General features: G+C 54.2%; 1 protein-coding gene across 1 annotated transcript; it reads right to left on the reverse strand.

Annotated features, from left to right (window-relative positions):
* Positions 1–232: 232 nt before the first annotated feature.
* LOC147414385 (uncharacterized) lies at positions 233–1,950 on the reverse strand. The gene is given in 3 exon segments (XM_086473508.1): positions 233–469; positions 471–1,796; positions 1,798–1,950. Coding segments are annotated over 3 exon segments (1,716 nt in total).
* Positions 1,951–14,471: the final 12,521 nt, after the last annotated feature.

Consider the following 14,471-nt stretch of genomic DNA (forward strand, 5'->3'; position numbering starts at 1 on the left):
GGAATGAGACATTTTCCAGCACCAGCAAGCGTGTTTGCTTTTTATGCTGAGAATGCATTCAAAATCTTTTTGATGAGTCTTAATATTGAATTTAAGAGTACTGGTGGCTCTGGTTTTGAATAGACATGTTGTATTTTGAGCTTACCTCCTTTAGGATGCCAGGCCATCGGATCCACACAGTCCAGTATACCCCGTCATCCCTTTTCTTCTCCTGGCCGAAGGCAGGGACCCTCTATTCCTGTTCCTCATCGGAATATTCACTGTCTGATCTTTGCATTGCCAGACCAGAAGTTCCCTCAGCAGGATCAAGGGAGGTGATCTCAGTTCTTTTATGTCTGGGAGATTGTTGATTGCCTTCTTGGGTCTTTGCAGAAACTACGCTGACAGCCTTCTTGGGTGATCCCTTCTTAACAGGTGTCTTCCCTCTCAGTTCGTGTACACAGGCTTCCAGCTTGGAGGTGGGTTCACCAATCCCGCTTCCTCATGTCCTCCCCCTGGTCACGCAAGAAAAACCAGGGTGCACCACGTGGCATACGTTTAGGGCTTCCTTTCCCTCTGACCGGCGCAGGAGAGGACTGTCTTCTTGGGGCACCCCTGACAGCTAAGGTGCTGTCCCATAAGAATAAGGTATACAGATTTTCTTCAAAGTTCCGGAGCCAAGCAGATACTCTTTCCACAGTCACTGTATCCATATCTGGGTTATACATTGAAGCCAGGCTGCTAGAATATAACACAGGGGCACTTTGAACCACCTTCCTCCACATGGCCTGTGTGCACGGAACATCCTCTGGATCTTTGGGGACTTTATCTTTGTCCAGATTGCTATAGATGATTTCCAGCACCGCTAGTTCTCTCAGGTACTGGATGCCTTCGTCTGCAGTAGTCCACTTTCCTGGTGAGGTTGCAAGATCTTCCTTGAATGGATATCTTGCCTTTACACTTAAGAGCAGCTGTCTCCAGAGACTGCAAATTGCTGTCTCTTTTCCAATTCCTCTTTCTATTCCCCGGTCTCTAGCAAGGGATCCCAGCTGTTGGGCTTCCCTACCTTCCAGCTGCTGACTGTCGGCCCCATTATCCCAGCATCGGAGCATCCAGGTGGCAATACGCTCACGTGGCTGACAGCTGTAATCTTTCTGCAGGTCTCGAAGTTCTGATGAGGTTAAGGACCGAGTAGTTTCTGCTTCTTGTTTGATTTCTCTTACTTCTTCCTCTGATTTCCTTGTTGAAGGACTGGCTTCTTGATCGGATACTTCTTCCTCCCTTGTTAATCGAGGATGTGGACCTGTTGCTTTTCTTATCCACTGTTTCTTCTTCACTACTGGGGCAATTACTGTAGTCGTTGTTGTTTGCGTTCCTATATCGGCCATGGTGTTCTCAGATGTAGTTTGGGTCCCTGCTTCAGCCACAGTCCTCTGAGAGTATTGAACTGTGGCTCGATAGGCACAGGCCAGGCCCCAGTACAGGGTTAGAAGCTGCTGGGTTTCATTGGAGTAGGTAAGGCACCCTTCTATCAGGTGGTGCATTAGTTTGCTAAGATCACTTGCCTGTTTAGGTGTGAAGTCCCAGGTTATGGGAGGTGATAACCGTCCTAAGAATCTGCCCAAATCCTTCCACACACTCTGCCACCTAGGGACTGGCTGCCTCAGGGCACTTTTCGGTATTGCCTGACCCAAAAGCTGTCTTCTCTTATACCAGGATGATGCCAGATTCCACAGAACCCATACCATGCCAAAAGTATTAATGAGTAATATTAAACAACTCACATAAGGGTGAATGAGAACCTTGGGAGCCTGCATAAACAAAGTCATCTACATCAATTTCAGGTAGGGAGAGGGAGACGAATTCTTTCATCTTCTCCACAACATAGCTCCCCAAGCACAACAAGGCCATCACTACCAGGCAAGAGCACATAGCTATTATTTGAGCTAGCATGTTCCCAAGCTCCTTCATCCTCCCCACTCAATAGCTTCCCCAGCACACTAAAGTTATCAATGTGATACCAGAGTACATAGCAATTGTTTGTACTAGCATGTTCCCAAGCAGAGCAAAATAAAGAGATAAGCACTGCAGCTAACAAACTCCATGACCTGCACAGGAGTTTTGTCACTCAATAGCTACTACAGCTACAGCACACTTAATGCAAAACTGTCGTTATTGTGCCCCACGTTGGGCACCAAAATGACTGTGGTGGTTTGGTCCTGGCCAGATACCCACCAAAGCTACTCTATCACTCTCACCCCCTCAGCTGGACAGGGGAGAGAGAATATAACAACAGGCATGTGGGTCAGATAAAGACAGTTTAATGAAGCACAAGCTGCGCGAGGGAGCAAAAGCAAAACAAAAGATCTTATTCTCTACTTCCCATCAGCAGGCGATGTCCAGCCACTTTCCGGGAAGTAGGACTCTGGTATGCATAGCAGTTGCTCTGGATGACAAACGCGAAACGAATGTCCCCCCCTTCTTCCTGTTTTCCCCAGCTTATGTTGCTGAGCAGACGTCATGTGATATGGAATATCCCTTTGGACAGTCTGGGTCAGCTGTCCTGGCTATATCCCCTCCCAAGTTTTTACCCACCCCCAGCCTACTGGGGAAATGTTGGGGAAACAGCCTTGGTGCTGTGTGAGCCCTGCTCAGTAGTAGTCAAAACACTGGTGTGTTATCTAGCTACCACTACACAGCACGGTGAGGGCTGCATCTCAGGCAGACCCATTATACTGCCGTGTGGCAGCTCCCCGCTGTCTTCCCTTTCTTCATCTCTCTCTCTGGACGGCTCCCGCTTCCCTGTTTTTCAATTTCTTCCTTCTGGGCCCTGTAGCCTGTGGTGATTGTGCTGCTTTCTCAATCTCTCTGTCTGGCTCTGGATCCCAATTTTTTAATTCCTCCTGCTTCTCCCTGTAGCCTGTCTTTCTGTCCGCCTCCTCCCCCTTTATCTGTCTCCCCACCCCGCCTCTAACGCCCTGTCCCTGTGTTTTAATTCCTCCCTCTCTGCCCTCCAGCTGTTGCTGTGCTTCCTGCGTGTGTCACACTGGGTCAGGCTCCTCGTCCCTGTCTTTTCATTCCTCTGGCTCCTCCCTGGAGCCCGTCGCTGTCATTTTCTTTTGCCATTTCTCTGTCTGGCTCCAGATCCTTGCATCTTCCTCCCCCCCCCCCCCCCCCGCCCCCATTGCTCCTGGCTGTTTTTTCTGTCTCGATTTCTCTGTGCCTGGCTCTGGCTCCCCGTTTTTTCATTCCTCCCTCTCTGTCCTGTAGCCCATTGGCATATTTTCTTTCTTTGGGCTCTCTTTGGCCGTTTCCCTGTCCCTGTTGTTCAGTTTCTTCGTTCTCAGCCCTGTAGCGTGCCGCGATTCTTTTCCTTTCCCCCCCTTTCCCAGCTCCCAGTCCCTCCCATTTAATACCTCCCTCCCTGTCCTGTTGACGGTCAGGTGTCATGTGTCCGGGGGTCCCCTGCCTCCCCCCCGCCCCCCAGCCCCTTCTCACTTTCGCACTTCCCGTCTGTGTTTTTTAATTCCCTCTTCTTTGCTGTGTAGCCTGTCGCTTTTTTCTTTTCTCCATCTCTATGTCTGTCTCAGTGCCCCCATTTTTTCTTACTCTCCGCCCTCTACGCCACCCCTATTTTTGCCTTTCTCTGACACTCTGTATCCAGCTCCCTGTCCCTATTGATTTTCTCCTTCTTACTCCTGCACCCGCTGCTATTCCCTGCTGTCGCCATCCCTCTCTGTTGATCTCCCTGTGCCCAGATTTTAATTCCTCCTTCTGCCCCCCATAGCCTGTCTGGATTTTCACCCTGCTCTCTGGCTCCCTCACTCTGCCTTTGTGTTCCACATTCTTTGTCCCATAGCCCCAAGCTCTTTGTCTGTCTTTCTCAGTCTCTTCTGTCTGGCTCCCTGCTGCTATTTTTTTATTTCCTCCCTATTTGTCTCATAGCCCATCACTGTTTTGTGGTGTGTTTGTTTTTTTTTTTATGTCTCTGTCCAGCTCCCAGTCCCTGTTCTTGAATTTCTCTTCCCTCTAGCCTGCTCCTGTTTTTTTCTGTTCTCGATCACGCTCTGTCTGGTCCCCTGTCCCTGTTGGTCAATTCTTCTTTCTCTGCCCTACAGCCCGTGCAGTGTTGTACTTTTTTCCGTCTCTCTCTGGCTGGACTCTGTTGCTGCTCATGAATTCCTCCCTCTCTGCCCTGTAGCCTGTTGCTTTTGTCCTTTCTCCATCTCACTGTCTCTGGCTCCCTGATGACGCTATTTTAATATTCCCCCCCTTCTTTTTGTATGCATCGCTATACTTTTTGCTCTCCAGCTTTTTTTTTTCTGGCTCCCTGTCCCTATTTCTTAATTCGTCCACCTGTAGCGTGTAGCTCTGTGGTTTGTGCTGTGTTGTTGTCATTCCCCAACCCCCCCCCGCCCCTTCCCTCCATCATTGGCTGTCTCTGCTCCCTGTCTCTGTTGTTTCATCCTCCCTCTCTGCCCTGTTCTTTGTTGTCTTTCTCCATCTGTCTCGGTCCAGCTTCCTGCCCCTGTTCTTCTTTCCTCCCTCTCTGTCGTGCTGCCCATCCCAGGTTTTTCCTGTGTCTCCGTCCTCCTTTGTCGGTCTCTGCCCTGCTCCCTTCTCCCTCTATCTGCTGCCTCTCTTCCTCTCTCCCTGCTGCTGCTTTCTCCACCTGTCGGGCTCCCTGTCCCTGTCCTTCTCTCGCCATCCTGTTCCCTGCCTCAGGCGCTCTCGCTGCACCCGCTGCCTGCATGACTGAAGAAACGCTCGCTGTCTCCTTGGCCCTCCTGGCTGCATTTGCAGTCCCTTCACAGTGGGCAAGGGGCTGTGAGGGAGCCCAGGGGAGGAGGTGCTGCACGGCGGGGGTCGGGCGATGGCCCCCTGGCTCCTGCGGCACGGCCCAGCCCTCGCCACAGCCGCCGCACGAGCTGTGGGCTCGTTGCCAAGGTTGCGCAGCTGCCCGTGGGCATCCGGCTCGGGCACCATGCTCAGCGCTGTGCCCAGCGAGCGGCAGTCTGTCCTGCCGGCGGGCGCCGCCGGTAACGGCCGCGTGATGCTGCGAGGCCTGTGGGACGGGGCCACCGTGCCCGCTGTCGCCTCCCCGTGAGGAAAGGCCGCTGCTGCCCACAGGCACGGGGCTGATGGGTGCGCTCTTTTTGTCCGCCGGGCTCCCTGACCCTGTTTTCTTTGCACCGTGTCCCTGCAGGGCTCCTCATCCTTTTTTATCTGTTTCTCCATTTCTTTGTTTTCCCGGTACCTCTCTTTCTCTGCTCCTCGGTTCCTCTCCCTCACCTTATTTTTCTGTTTCTGTTCCTCTGCCCAGCTCCCCCTGGCTGTGTTTTCATTCTCCGTACCTGCTGCCCCAGCACGGACTGCTGAGCGGTCCCAGGGAAGGGTAAGTGGACGGGCTCTGAGCCCCAGAGCAGGCGCGTTCCCGGCACTTAGACGCATTCACAAATAAACCCTTGCTCTGTGTCCTTTGTACTCGCTGAGTGGCGGTCAAGAGTCCAGGGGAGCAGGTACACAGCAGGGGTAAGGGGCCATGGCTGCAGCTGCGGGCTGGGTCCGGAGGAGCCCCGGAGGGAGCCAGCGAGGCTGATGGCGATGGCCACTCTGTGTCATGGGGCTGCAGCCCCAGGGGATAGTGCTGCTGGGGCACACCTGCCCAAGAGTGCCGACAGCAGACGGGCTGAGGGTCGTTTGGAGTCGGGCCCCGTCAGGGCAGCTCCCAGGGATTTTCTGAGCTGGTGGAGAATAAGGAGGAAGAGGGGCAGATGGCTGCCTCCGGGCATCTGGAGGCCTTCCCACCCCTTGGAAAATCTGGCCCCACTCGCCCCATGCAGCTGCCCCCAGCTCCAGCTCCTCCTCTGAAGCCTATCCCATAGCCCCACACTGCCCCATACCTTGCCCTCATGGCAGCAAGCTGGCCCGTGAATATCCTTTATTGCACCGTAAATGCAGATGCTGTTAGCATCAGTTTGGGGAAAGAGCAGCATCTCCAGCAGCTCCTGCAGAAGGAGGGGTTCCTGCCCAGGGAGAGGGGTGGCTGTTGCTGTGGACAACAGTTGGCCGTTCTTTGTCTCCCAGGGGCAGCGCTGAGGACTCAGTTGCCGGTTCCTCCCCTGAGGATGTTGCCGCCTGCGTCTGGCTCAGGTTTGTGTCCTTATTTTCCTAGTTAAAGTGGTTCCTTTAGTTTAATTCCCTACCCGGTCACGTTGCTGATGCCGCAGATGCAGTAGAAGAGCAGATGTTGTCCTTTGCGGTATGGGCGCTGTCTCTGCTCAGCGCTTTGTACCCCATAACACAGAGGTAGGTGAGGAAACTCCCTGCTGCTCCTCCGTCCGCCCTTGTCTGCTGGGGGTCGCCCCAGGTCCTTTCCCAGGGGATTGCAGGAAGGGTGGTGAGCAGGGCCCCGGGTGTATGAGCCCCGGCCTCTGCACAGGGAGCCTGTTCTGCTCCAGGCTGCTGCGGTGCAGGCGCTCCGCTGGTCGAGTCGCTGGTGGCAGCTCTGAAGCCAGCTGGGCTGCATGGGCGTCGGGGGTTTGGTCACGGTGAGAAGTGGAGACGTCGGTGTGAAGGAAGAGCTTTGGGACCGGCTGAGGTTCGGTTGTAGGCATAGTAGGAAGTATCCTTGTATGCAGTTGGTTTTGTTGTTTCAGGCCAGCGGTTTTCCGCTGAGGGTTTGAGGGTGGAAAAATGGTTTAATAGCCTGCCCTTTTTTTTCTTTTATTTTAGATGCATTGTGTTTTCCTGGAATTCCTGACTACAGGAGATGGAACCTTGTTGTTTTTCCCCACCGTTTTTACTGCATGCTGTGGAAGTTGCTGATGTCTTGATCAACACTGATTTTTCTCTTTGATAGGACCGGTGGTGAGATTGTCCAGCAAGGGTTAGGGTGAGCGTCTTGTACTCGCCTACATACGGAGCTTGAGTGTTTCTCGAGAAGGCATCTTCCCTGGAACTTCTCAGAGAAGAGGGTCTGTGTTCTTTGCGCTGGTAACAGTCTCCAGACGGGGTCTGTCTTCTGTCGTAGGCCTGAGCATGCGAACCTTCCCGTTACTCTGTTTCTTAATTTTTTATAAAGTGCCTGATGAGACGTGTTGTAGTGCCGGTCATGACTCTTAAATTTCCATGTTGTTTTTCACCTGTTGTGCGTTTAGCACCGGTTTCTGTGGTTGTAAGGTGCCTGGTTTAGATCTTGGAGCCGCCGTGGTTTTTCCGTCAGCTGACCGCTGCTGTGATTCCCTGAGGGGTTCAGTGGTAAGGAGGTAGTTGGTGGTGCTTGTTCCATGTGCGCTATACTGCACATTACTGGGGTCTCGATCTTCCAGCAGTTTATTCTTTTGTGGTAGGCGGGCGCATCAGTAGCTGCACCGAGAGTCTCGTGCTCCTCGACTCACTGGCGTACCGCCGACCGAGCACTCCCCATCTCGCACGAGAAGCTGAAGGCGCAGATCTGTCCGGCGCGTCTCGCGTCCGAGAAGCTGATGGGTGGTCCGGGATGCGCCAGGGTATCCGCTGTTGAGCAGTCTATTCTCACAGAGCCCTCTTCTGGGACGATGACTTCTCTGCGTCCTGTGGATGTTTGGTCTTGGGGCCCGGCTTCTCACGCGTCCACCGTTGTGGTTGCGGCTGTATCTTTTCGTTTGGGCCACGGTGTTTGACTTCTGGGGCAGCTGTAGGTTCTTCCTTGCGGCCCTCTAAGATCGTCTTGCCCCTAAGGGAGTCTTTTCTCTGGGAGTAAATCATCTTGCGGAGAGTCTTTCTACGTCTCTGGGTGAAGTAGTCTGTTGTTTGCATGCGGTGTTGGTCTGCACGCAGGTCTGGGCTGGAGCCGCTCTGCTGGGTGCGTGGTGATGTTAGTCGGGGGAAGCGTGACAGTCAGTCGATCGTGAACGTCGATGGGCCTCGACCATGTGGCTATGGGCCGCGCAGGCTGCCTCAGAGCAGGTAGTCCCCAGCGGTGGGCGAGGGAGAGTATTTGGGAGAGGCCGCTCGAGCGGTAGTTGCACGGGTTGACTCTCAAAGGTGTTAAGGGTTGTACGCGTAGGGCTGGGTGTTGCTTTGGCTTTGGTTTTCTGTGATGGCTGGCTGGCTGTTGTTGGAGTCTAGAGGGTATTCCTACGTGGGAAGGAGACCTCTGGAACCATTAAGCTGTTGTTCCACATCCGGGTGACTCGTTCGATGCCGTTTTCAGATGCGGAGAGATGAGCTGTGTGCCAAAGGGTTAGAGGAGGGGTGGGGCAACGGCTGTAAGAAGGCGGGTCGGCACGCGGTGTGAGTCAGTGGCTGTGTGAGCAGCTGACAGGGCTTGGTAGGTTTGTTATATTCCGAAGGTGCGAAGCAGCGAGTGAAGCGGGTTAGCGGCACCGCGGGTGGCTGAGGCGAGGCAAGCTGGGACTGGTGGGCTGCAGCAGCGCAGTTACTTTTCAGGCATTGTGTTGTTCGTGAAGTTTATAAGCATCCCTTATTGGTTGTGTTTTACAGGTGGTACCCGAGCCTCAAGGTGGCAGCTGGCAGAGGTAGGTTGGGTGGGTGAGTGGCCGAGGTAAAGGAGGAAGAGAAGAGGGGAATGGGCGTGGGCAGGCTGTGGTTTCGGGCGGTATCTCAGCACGTGCCTTTTGTTCTGGCTTTTGGGGGTCATGCGAGTAGCCTCGGAGGGGCAAAGCCGTGTTCTGACCAGCGGCCTGAGGCGGCGAGGCGGTTGTCAGCCGGCCTGGCGTCTGAGAGCGGAGCATCCTGTGGCAGCTTGGTCAAGCGTTTCTGTTCAGTTGTGCAGGTGTTACGCAGCTGCCTTTGGAGTTGGGTGAGCTTTTGAGGTGGTGAGCTAAGGAGCAGCAAGGAGGAGCATGGGGCTGGTGATTTCTCCCAAGCGTGACGGTATTTCTCTGTCTGTTGCTACCTTAGGTACCGCAAGTGATCACGGCTACAGCGTCCAACACGGGAATCGGTGCGGAGCAGTAGAGTGGAAGACGACGTTCCTTTTGAGGAGGAGGGTGTTTGGAGGAGGTCTGTGTTGACCCGTGTGACAACTACCGCTGTCAGCTGTAGGGTTTTTTTTCTGCAGGCGATGAAAAGGAACGTGGCAACTGCGGGAGTAATCGGGTTAGTTGATGTGGTTTCTGTTGAGGATGGACGCGGGTCCCTGGCCGTCTTCTGGAAGTGAAGCTGAGGTACCGGGGACCGTTGTCCTGCAGTGCGTAACTTTGATTTCAGTTGGAAAAGAGATTTTCCCGGAATGGGAATCTTTCTCCTTCAAAGAAGTTGCGTTGTATGAACTGCCTGTCGGAGTTTGTGTGCTTGGCTGTAGAAGTCATGAGCAGCGAGATTTTTTGCCCTCATTTGAAAAACAAAACACAGAAAAGTCAATTTGTTTCTGGAGACCGAAGCACAGCAGGTGTTCCAAAAGAGGATGGCGTCATTGGTCTTTGGATTCTTGGTTGCAACGATCGAGATACGATTAAAAAATGTTCCTCTGCGTGCTTTGGTACAGCCAGAAGCCTTAGCGCATCTGCCAGTCCCGTTTGGTGGCCTTACCTAATGCAGCCCTGGGGATTTGAATTTCTTTTTTTTTTTTTTTCTTTTTAACAAGTAAAACCTTGTGGGGGATCTATTATTTCACTCATCTTTTCCTATCATACATGAAACTCTAGTGAAAGTTAAAATTGTATAATTGACAGAATGACTAACGCGGTTTAAACTCGCCGCCGAATCAGTACAGAGTGTGATTTAGGAGATGTACTTAAGTGGCCAGGGGGTTCTCTAACTCTTCCAAGCCAGAGGCAGCTGCATGTTACTGGGTTTCTTCCCCGTGTTTTGACAGAGTGGTCTGAAGTGCTTTATTTCTAATCATGTGACACGATAGAACAAGGAGGGGGGAAGCACAGTCAAATAACAACTGTGTATTTTGGAGACAGGTGTAAGCATAGATTTAGATGGCTGTGTACAGCCTTGTGCTGCAGCAGCACTGTAAGGAAGGGTGTCAAACATGAGCAAGAGCGTTTGCTTTTCTGCTAAGAATGTGTTGGAAATCATATCTGTTTGTATTACTATGGAGTGTAAGTATTCAAATCACATTGGTTTGTAGAGGATGCGTTTGTATTTCGGGCTGGTCACCTTCAGTTTGACTGCTCTTCTGTCCCTCATTCTATTGAATTCGTCTCCTTTCTTCTGTGTTGTTCTTCTAATGTGCTGAACTATGGTTGGGGCCTTTTGGTTCCCAATGTCTTGCTGTGAGTGTCCGATGCTGTGCTGCAGCTCCCCCCACCGCCCAGGTTTGCCCACTGGTCACGCAGTGCTCTCACCCCCCTGGCCCAGCTGTGTCTCCGTCCTGGGGCTGTGTGGTGGCGAAAGGGACAGTTGCTGCTTAGAGGAGCCCGTCCCGGCGTGGTCCGGGAGGGGAACGTGGCAGTCAAGTGCCAGCAAGAGCCACGGCACCGTCCTTTGGCGGACACACCCCGCCCCTCTGCTGTGCGGCAGCCAGCGTCGATCTGGCAGGGGGCAGGCATCAAGCGTGGATTCTGCCTTGTGGACTGTGGTAGGTGAGTGCTCAGCTGTGGGTTATGCCGGGGGGAGCCCTGGGTGTCGGTCATCCCCCACCCGTCTCCGGGTCAGCCTGTACCCCCAGCGGCAGAGAAAGACGCAGGTGCTACTGCCACGCTGTGACCTCACGGGGGTGCTGCGTGAAACGGCGCTCTGTGCTGCCACCGCGTGGCAGGCTGCGGTACTGCAGCCCGGGAGACGCGCATGCGCACTGGTGGCCCTTTGCGGCTCTCACTACTGCCACCATTTGACTAGGATTGGGTACTGGAGCGTGGTACACGCGCGTGTGCGGTGACACCGATTTGTGGCACTTGCTGCTGCCACCCTGTGACCAAAAAGCGGTACTGCAGCCGCAGCAGCGTGCTACCGCGCTCTCTGCTGCCACCGTGTGAGCAAAGACTGGTACTGCAGCCTGGAAGCCGCGCATGCGCTTTGGCGGCGCGTTGCCGCGCTCTCTGCTGCCACCCTGTGACTAAATAGCGGTACTGCAAACCCAGCGGCGCTGCCGAGCTCCCTACTGCTACCGTGTGACCGAAAACCGGTACTGCAGCCACGAAGGCGCTGTCGCGCTCTCTGGCGCCACCCTGTGACTAAAGAGCGGTATTGCAGACCCAGCGGCGCTGCCGCGCTCTCTGCTGCCACCCTGTGACCGAAAAGCGGTACTGCAACCCCGAAGGCACTTTTCTCGCTCTCTGCTGCCACCCTGTGACCGAAAGTCGGTACTGCAGCCCCAGCGGAGCTTTCCGCGCTCCCTGCTGCCACCGTGTGACCAAAAACCGCTTATGCAGCCCCGGCGGCGCTGCCGCGCACCCTGCTGCCACCCTGTGACCAAAAGGCGGTACTGCAGCCCCGGTTTCGCGCTGCCTCGCTCTCTCCTGCTACCGCCTACAGTGGGTGGGCTGCGCACTGCACTCTCTCCCCTTTGTGCCACGTGGCGGCCCCTTCCCCGGGGGATGGTGGGAAGGGCGGTGGGCGGGGCCTGGGGTAGATAAGCCCCGGGCTCTGCCGAGGGAGCTCCTTCTGTGGGAGGTGAGAGCTGTGGGATTGGGCAGGGTCAAGCAGCACCCACAGTAGAGACTACCCTAGGATGCAGCTTGGGCTTTTTTTTTTTTTTTTTTTTTGGTCAGCAGTTTCATACTGAGTGTTCAGGGGTGACGAGAGGGTTTTAAAACACACAGTTTTTTTAACTGATTTTGTTCTTGGGGTTGTTTTGTTCTAGGTGCACTGGATTCTCCTGGAACTCTGAACTTCCTGCAGGATGGCAACTTGTTTTTTGTGGCAAGTGTTTGTGACCCCATTTCCCTTCCTAGGACTGAAGGTGAGATTATCGAGCAGCATGAGGATGTGCACCACGTCTGCATCTGTCTACGCCCCCCCTCCCCCTGTCTGTGCCTTCAGGTGGGGTTTTTCCCATGCCACCCCGTTCTTTGTGGCCTTGACTCCCGTGTGTGTACCTGGCCCTACTTCCCATGTCCCTGCCTCCCAAGGGCGTGCCTCACCTGCTTTTTTTCACGGTAGGGACGGACAACGACAAGAGTATATGTAAGAAGGCACTCTTTATTAAGTTGCAAAAGCCAAGATGGCCGAGATGGTGCAGCAGAAAAAGCATAGCCTTTTATAACCTTTCTTATCTGTCCACCTGTTCATGCACTAAGGCTGCTAAAATGATTCACTCAATAGCTCTGTCCATTCACCTCTATTCACATACTGATTGACTGGAGTTCCTACTGTATTTCCCACTGTATCTACTTTTCTCTTGCCAAGTTTCTGCTCTGTGGTATTTACTTCTTCAGTATCTTCTTGCTCAGTCTCTTATCACTTCCTCAAACTTGTTTACAACATTCTTCATTCACTTCTTCTGTCTTTTCAAGGGTATACTGGAATGCTGTCAAGGTCAACTTCATCTTCCTTAGTCAGGTTATCCCCGACAGCTTTTTGTACCCACTTTATGTGTGTGCATAGCTCACACCCTATCCTCCCCCCTGCCTTGCCCCCCCCCCCCACCCCTCGCCATGGGTGTGCCTTGCACCTGCCTCCCATGGGCATGCTTTGCCCCCCCCCCCCTTGTCCCTGCTCCATGCACCTGCCTTGCCCCCACCTCTCCAACCTCTCCAAGTACTGCTGCTCCAGATGCACAGCACCAATAAACTGTTTGCATTCCAAACTTTGCTCTGGCACTTCCTTGGGCTCCAAATCCCTGAGACTACCCCCAAAATGCCATCATCAGTAGATGTCAGGGGGAATGGGGGGCACCGAGCAGGGACACCCTGAAGCCTCATTGTTTCCATCAGGCTTTCCCAAGGGCAGGGGTGGGCGGGAGAGTGGAAAAGCAGTATCACTTTTCACATTTTCTTCCTACATCTCCCTCTTCTGAGCTCCTTGTCCCTGGGTGTTTGTTCTTGCCTGTGGCCACTGTTCCTGATGGGCTCCAGGTGTGGCCAGTGGGGCTAATGACAGGGCTGGCCCTGCTGTGGGCTATAAAGGGGCTGCTTGAGGGAGCTGGTAAAGGGGAACTGGCTGAGGAGGGAGTGGATGTGCATCCAGCATGGAATAGCTGGTCCCTGTGGTGAGGAAGGATCCCCCTGAGCTGTCCATGATGGAACAGACCACCAGCACACATTGCCGTGAGCTTGGTGCCCGCATTGGCTGTGTGTGTGAGCTGCTGGCCAGCCTGGCGGTGGAGGGGAGTTGAGAGAAAAGTGTTGGGGCGCTGAAGGTCTGAGCCGGTGCCAGGAGCTGGGTTGAGTCATACGTTCTCCCGTGCACATCCTGGTCCATCTCTGCTGCCCTGCCTGTCGCTCCTTCCGCTGCCTGGGAAAGGGCTGCCCAGGGATGAGGAGGGCCAGCAATGCCTTTCTGTTCTGGCCTCTTTGCTGTGGGAGCCCGCTGGACAGCCTACCACCTTCCTGACTGCACTGGGGCTTCCCCTCAAGCTGAGGGGAGGTGGCAGGGCTGGAAGAAATTGGAGGCTGAGATGGGGTGTGAAGTCAGGGAAAATGAGGAAGTCAAGAGGGGGTGGAAATGGTGTCACTTTTTACATTGTCTTTGTAAGGCTCCCTCTTTCTGTCTTCCTGACCCTATGTGTTAGTTCTTACTTCTGTTTCTTTTCCCCTATTGCTTCAGAATATTTCCCTGTCCTTTGTCTTGTCCCTGCCTTGTGGTCCTGCTGGTCCCTTTGGCCTCTCTCTCCTGCTCCCCCTCTCTCTTATGTATTCCTCCATCTCTCCTTGGGTTTTTTGCTCAGTGTCCCAGTACTCTTCTCTCTACGCTACTGTCCTGCTCCCTGTCCCTCTCCTGTTTGCAGCATCCCGTTTGCTGGCTGCCTGTCCCCCACCTCTTCTCTACCTTCCTCCTGCTTTTTCCCTTCTCTTCTCTCCTGCTGTCCTGCTGTGTTTGGGCACCGAGCCTGGTAGCCAGCTCAGTGCCAGGACTTGTTCTGGGCAGGAGTGAGTAAAATTTTCCTGCCTCCTCTGTGCCCCTGGATGGTTTTCAAGCCCCTGGGTGCAGAGCTCTTGGCTGTGGGCAGGTGCCAGGGAGGGGGCCATGTGCTGTGGGGCTTTGCCCAGGCCCCTGTTCCTGATGGGCTCCAGCTGGGGCAGGTGTGGCCAGTGAGGCTAATGATGGGGCTGGCCCTGCTTTGGGCTATGAAGGGGGCTTCCTGGACATGCCTGCCTGCAGGAGCTGGCTGAGGAGTCAAACCAAGGGGCTTCCACAGACAGCTGTCTCCAGCTGGTCCCTGTGGCAAGGAAGGATCCCTCCCAGCTGTCCCCAACAGAGCACACCACCAGCACATGGCACCAGGACCTTGGTGGCTCTGTTGGCCACACGTGAGAGCTGCTGTGTGTCCAGGAAACCTCGTGGGAGAAGTGCGTTGAGTCACCCACCACCTACTCCTAAGGTCAGGCAGCCAGCACTGTGGAGGAGGAAGGGGCAGAGACAGAGATAAAAGC

This window comes from Leptosomus discolor, chromosome 15, assembly GCF_034619465.1.
Source record: "Leptosomus discolor isolate bLepDis1 chromosome 15, bLepDis1.hap2, whole genome shotgun sequence".
Classification (NCBI taxonomy): Eukaryota; Metazoa; Chordata; class Aves; order Leptosomiformes; family Leptosomidae; genus Leptosomus; species Leptosomus discolor.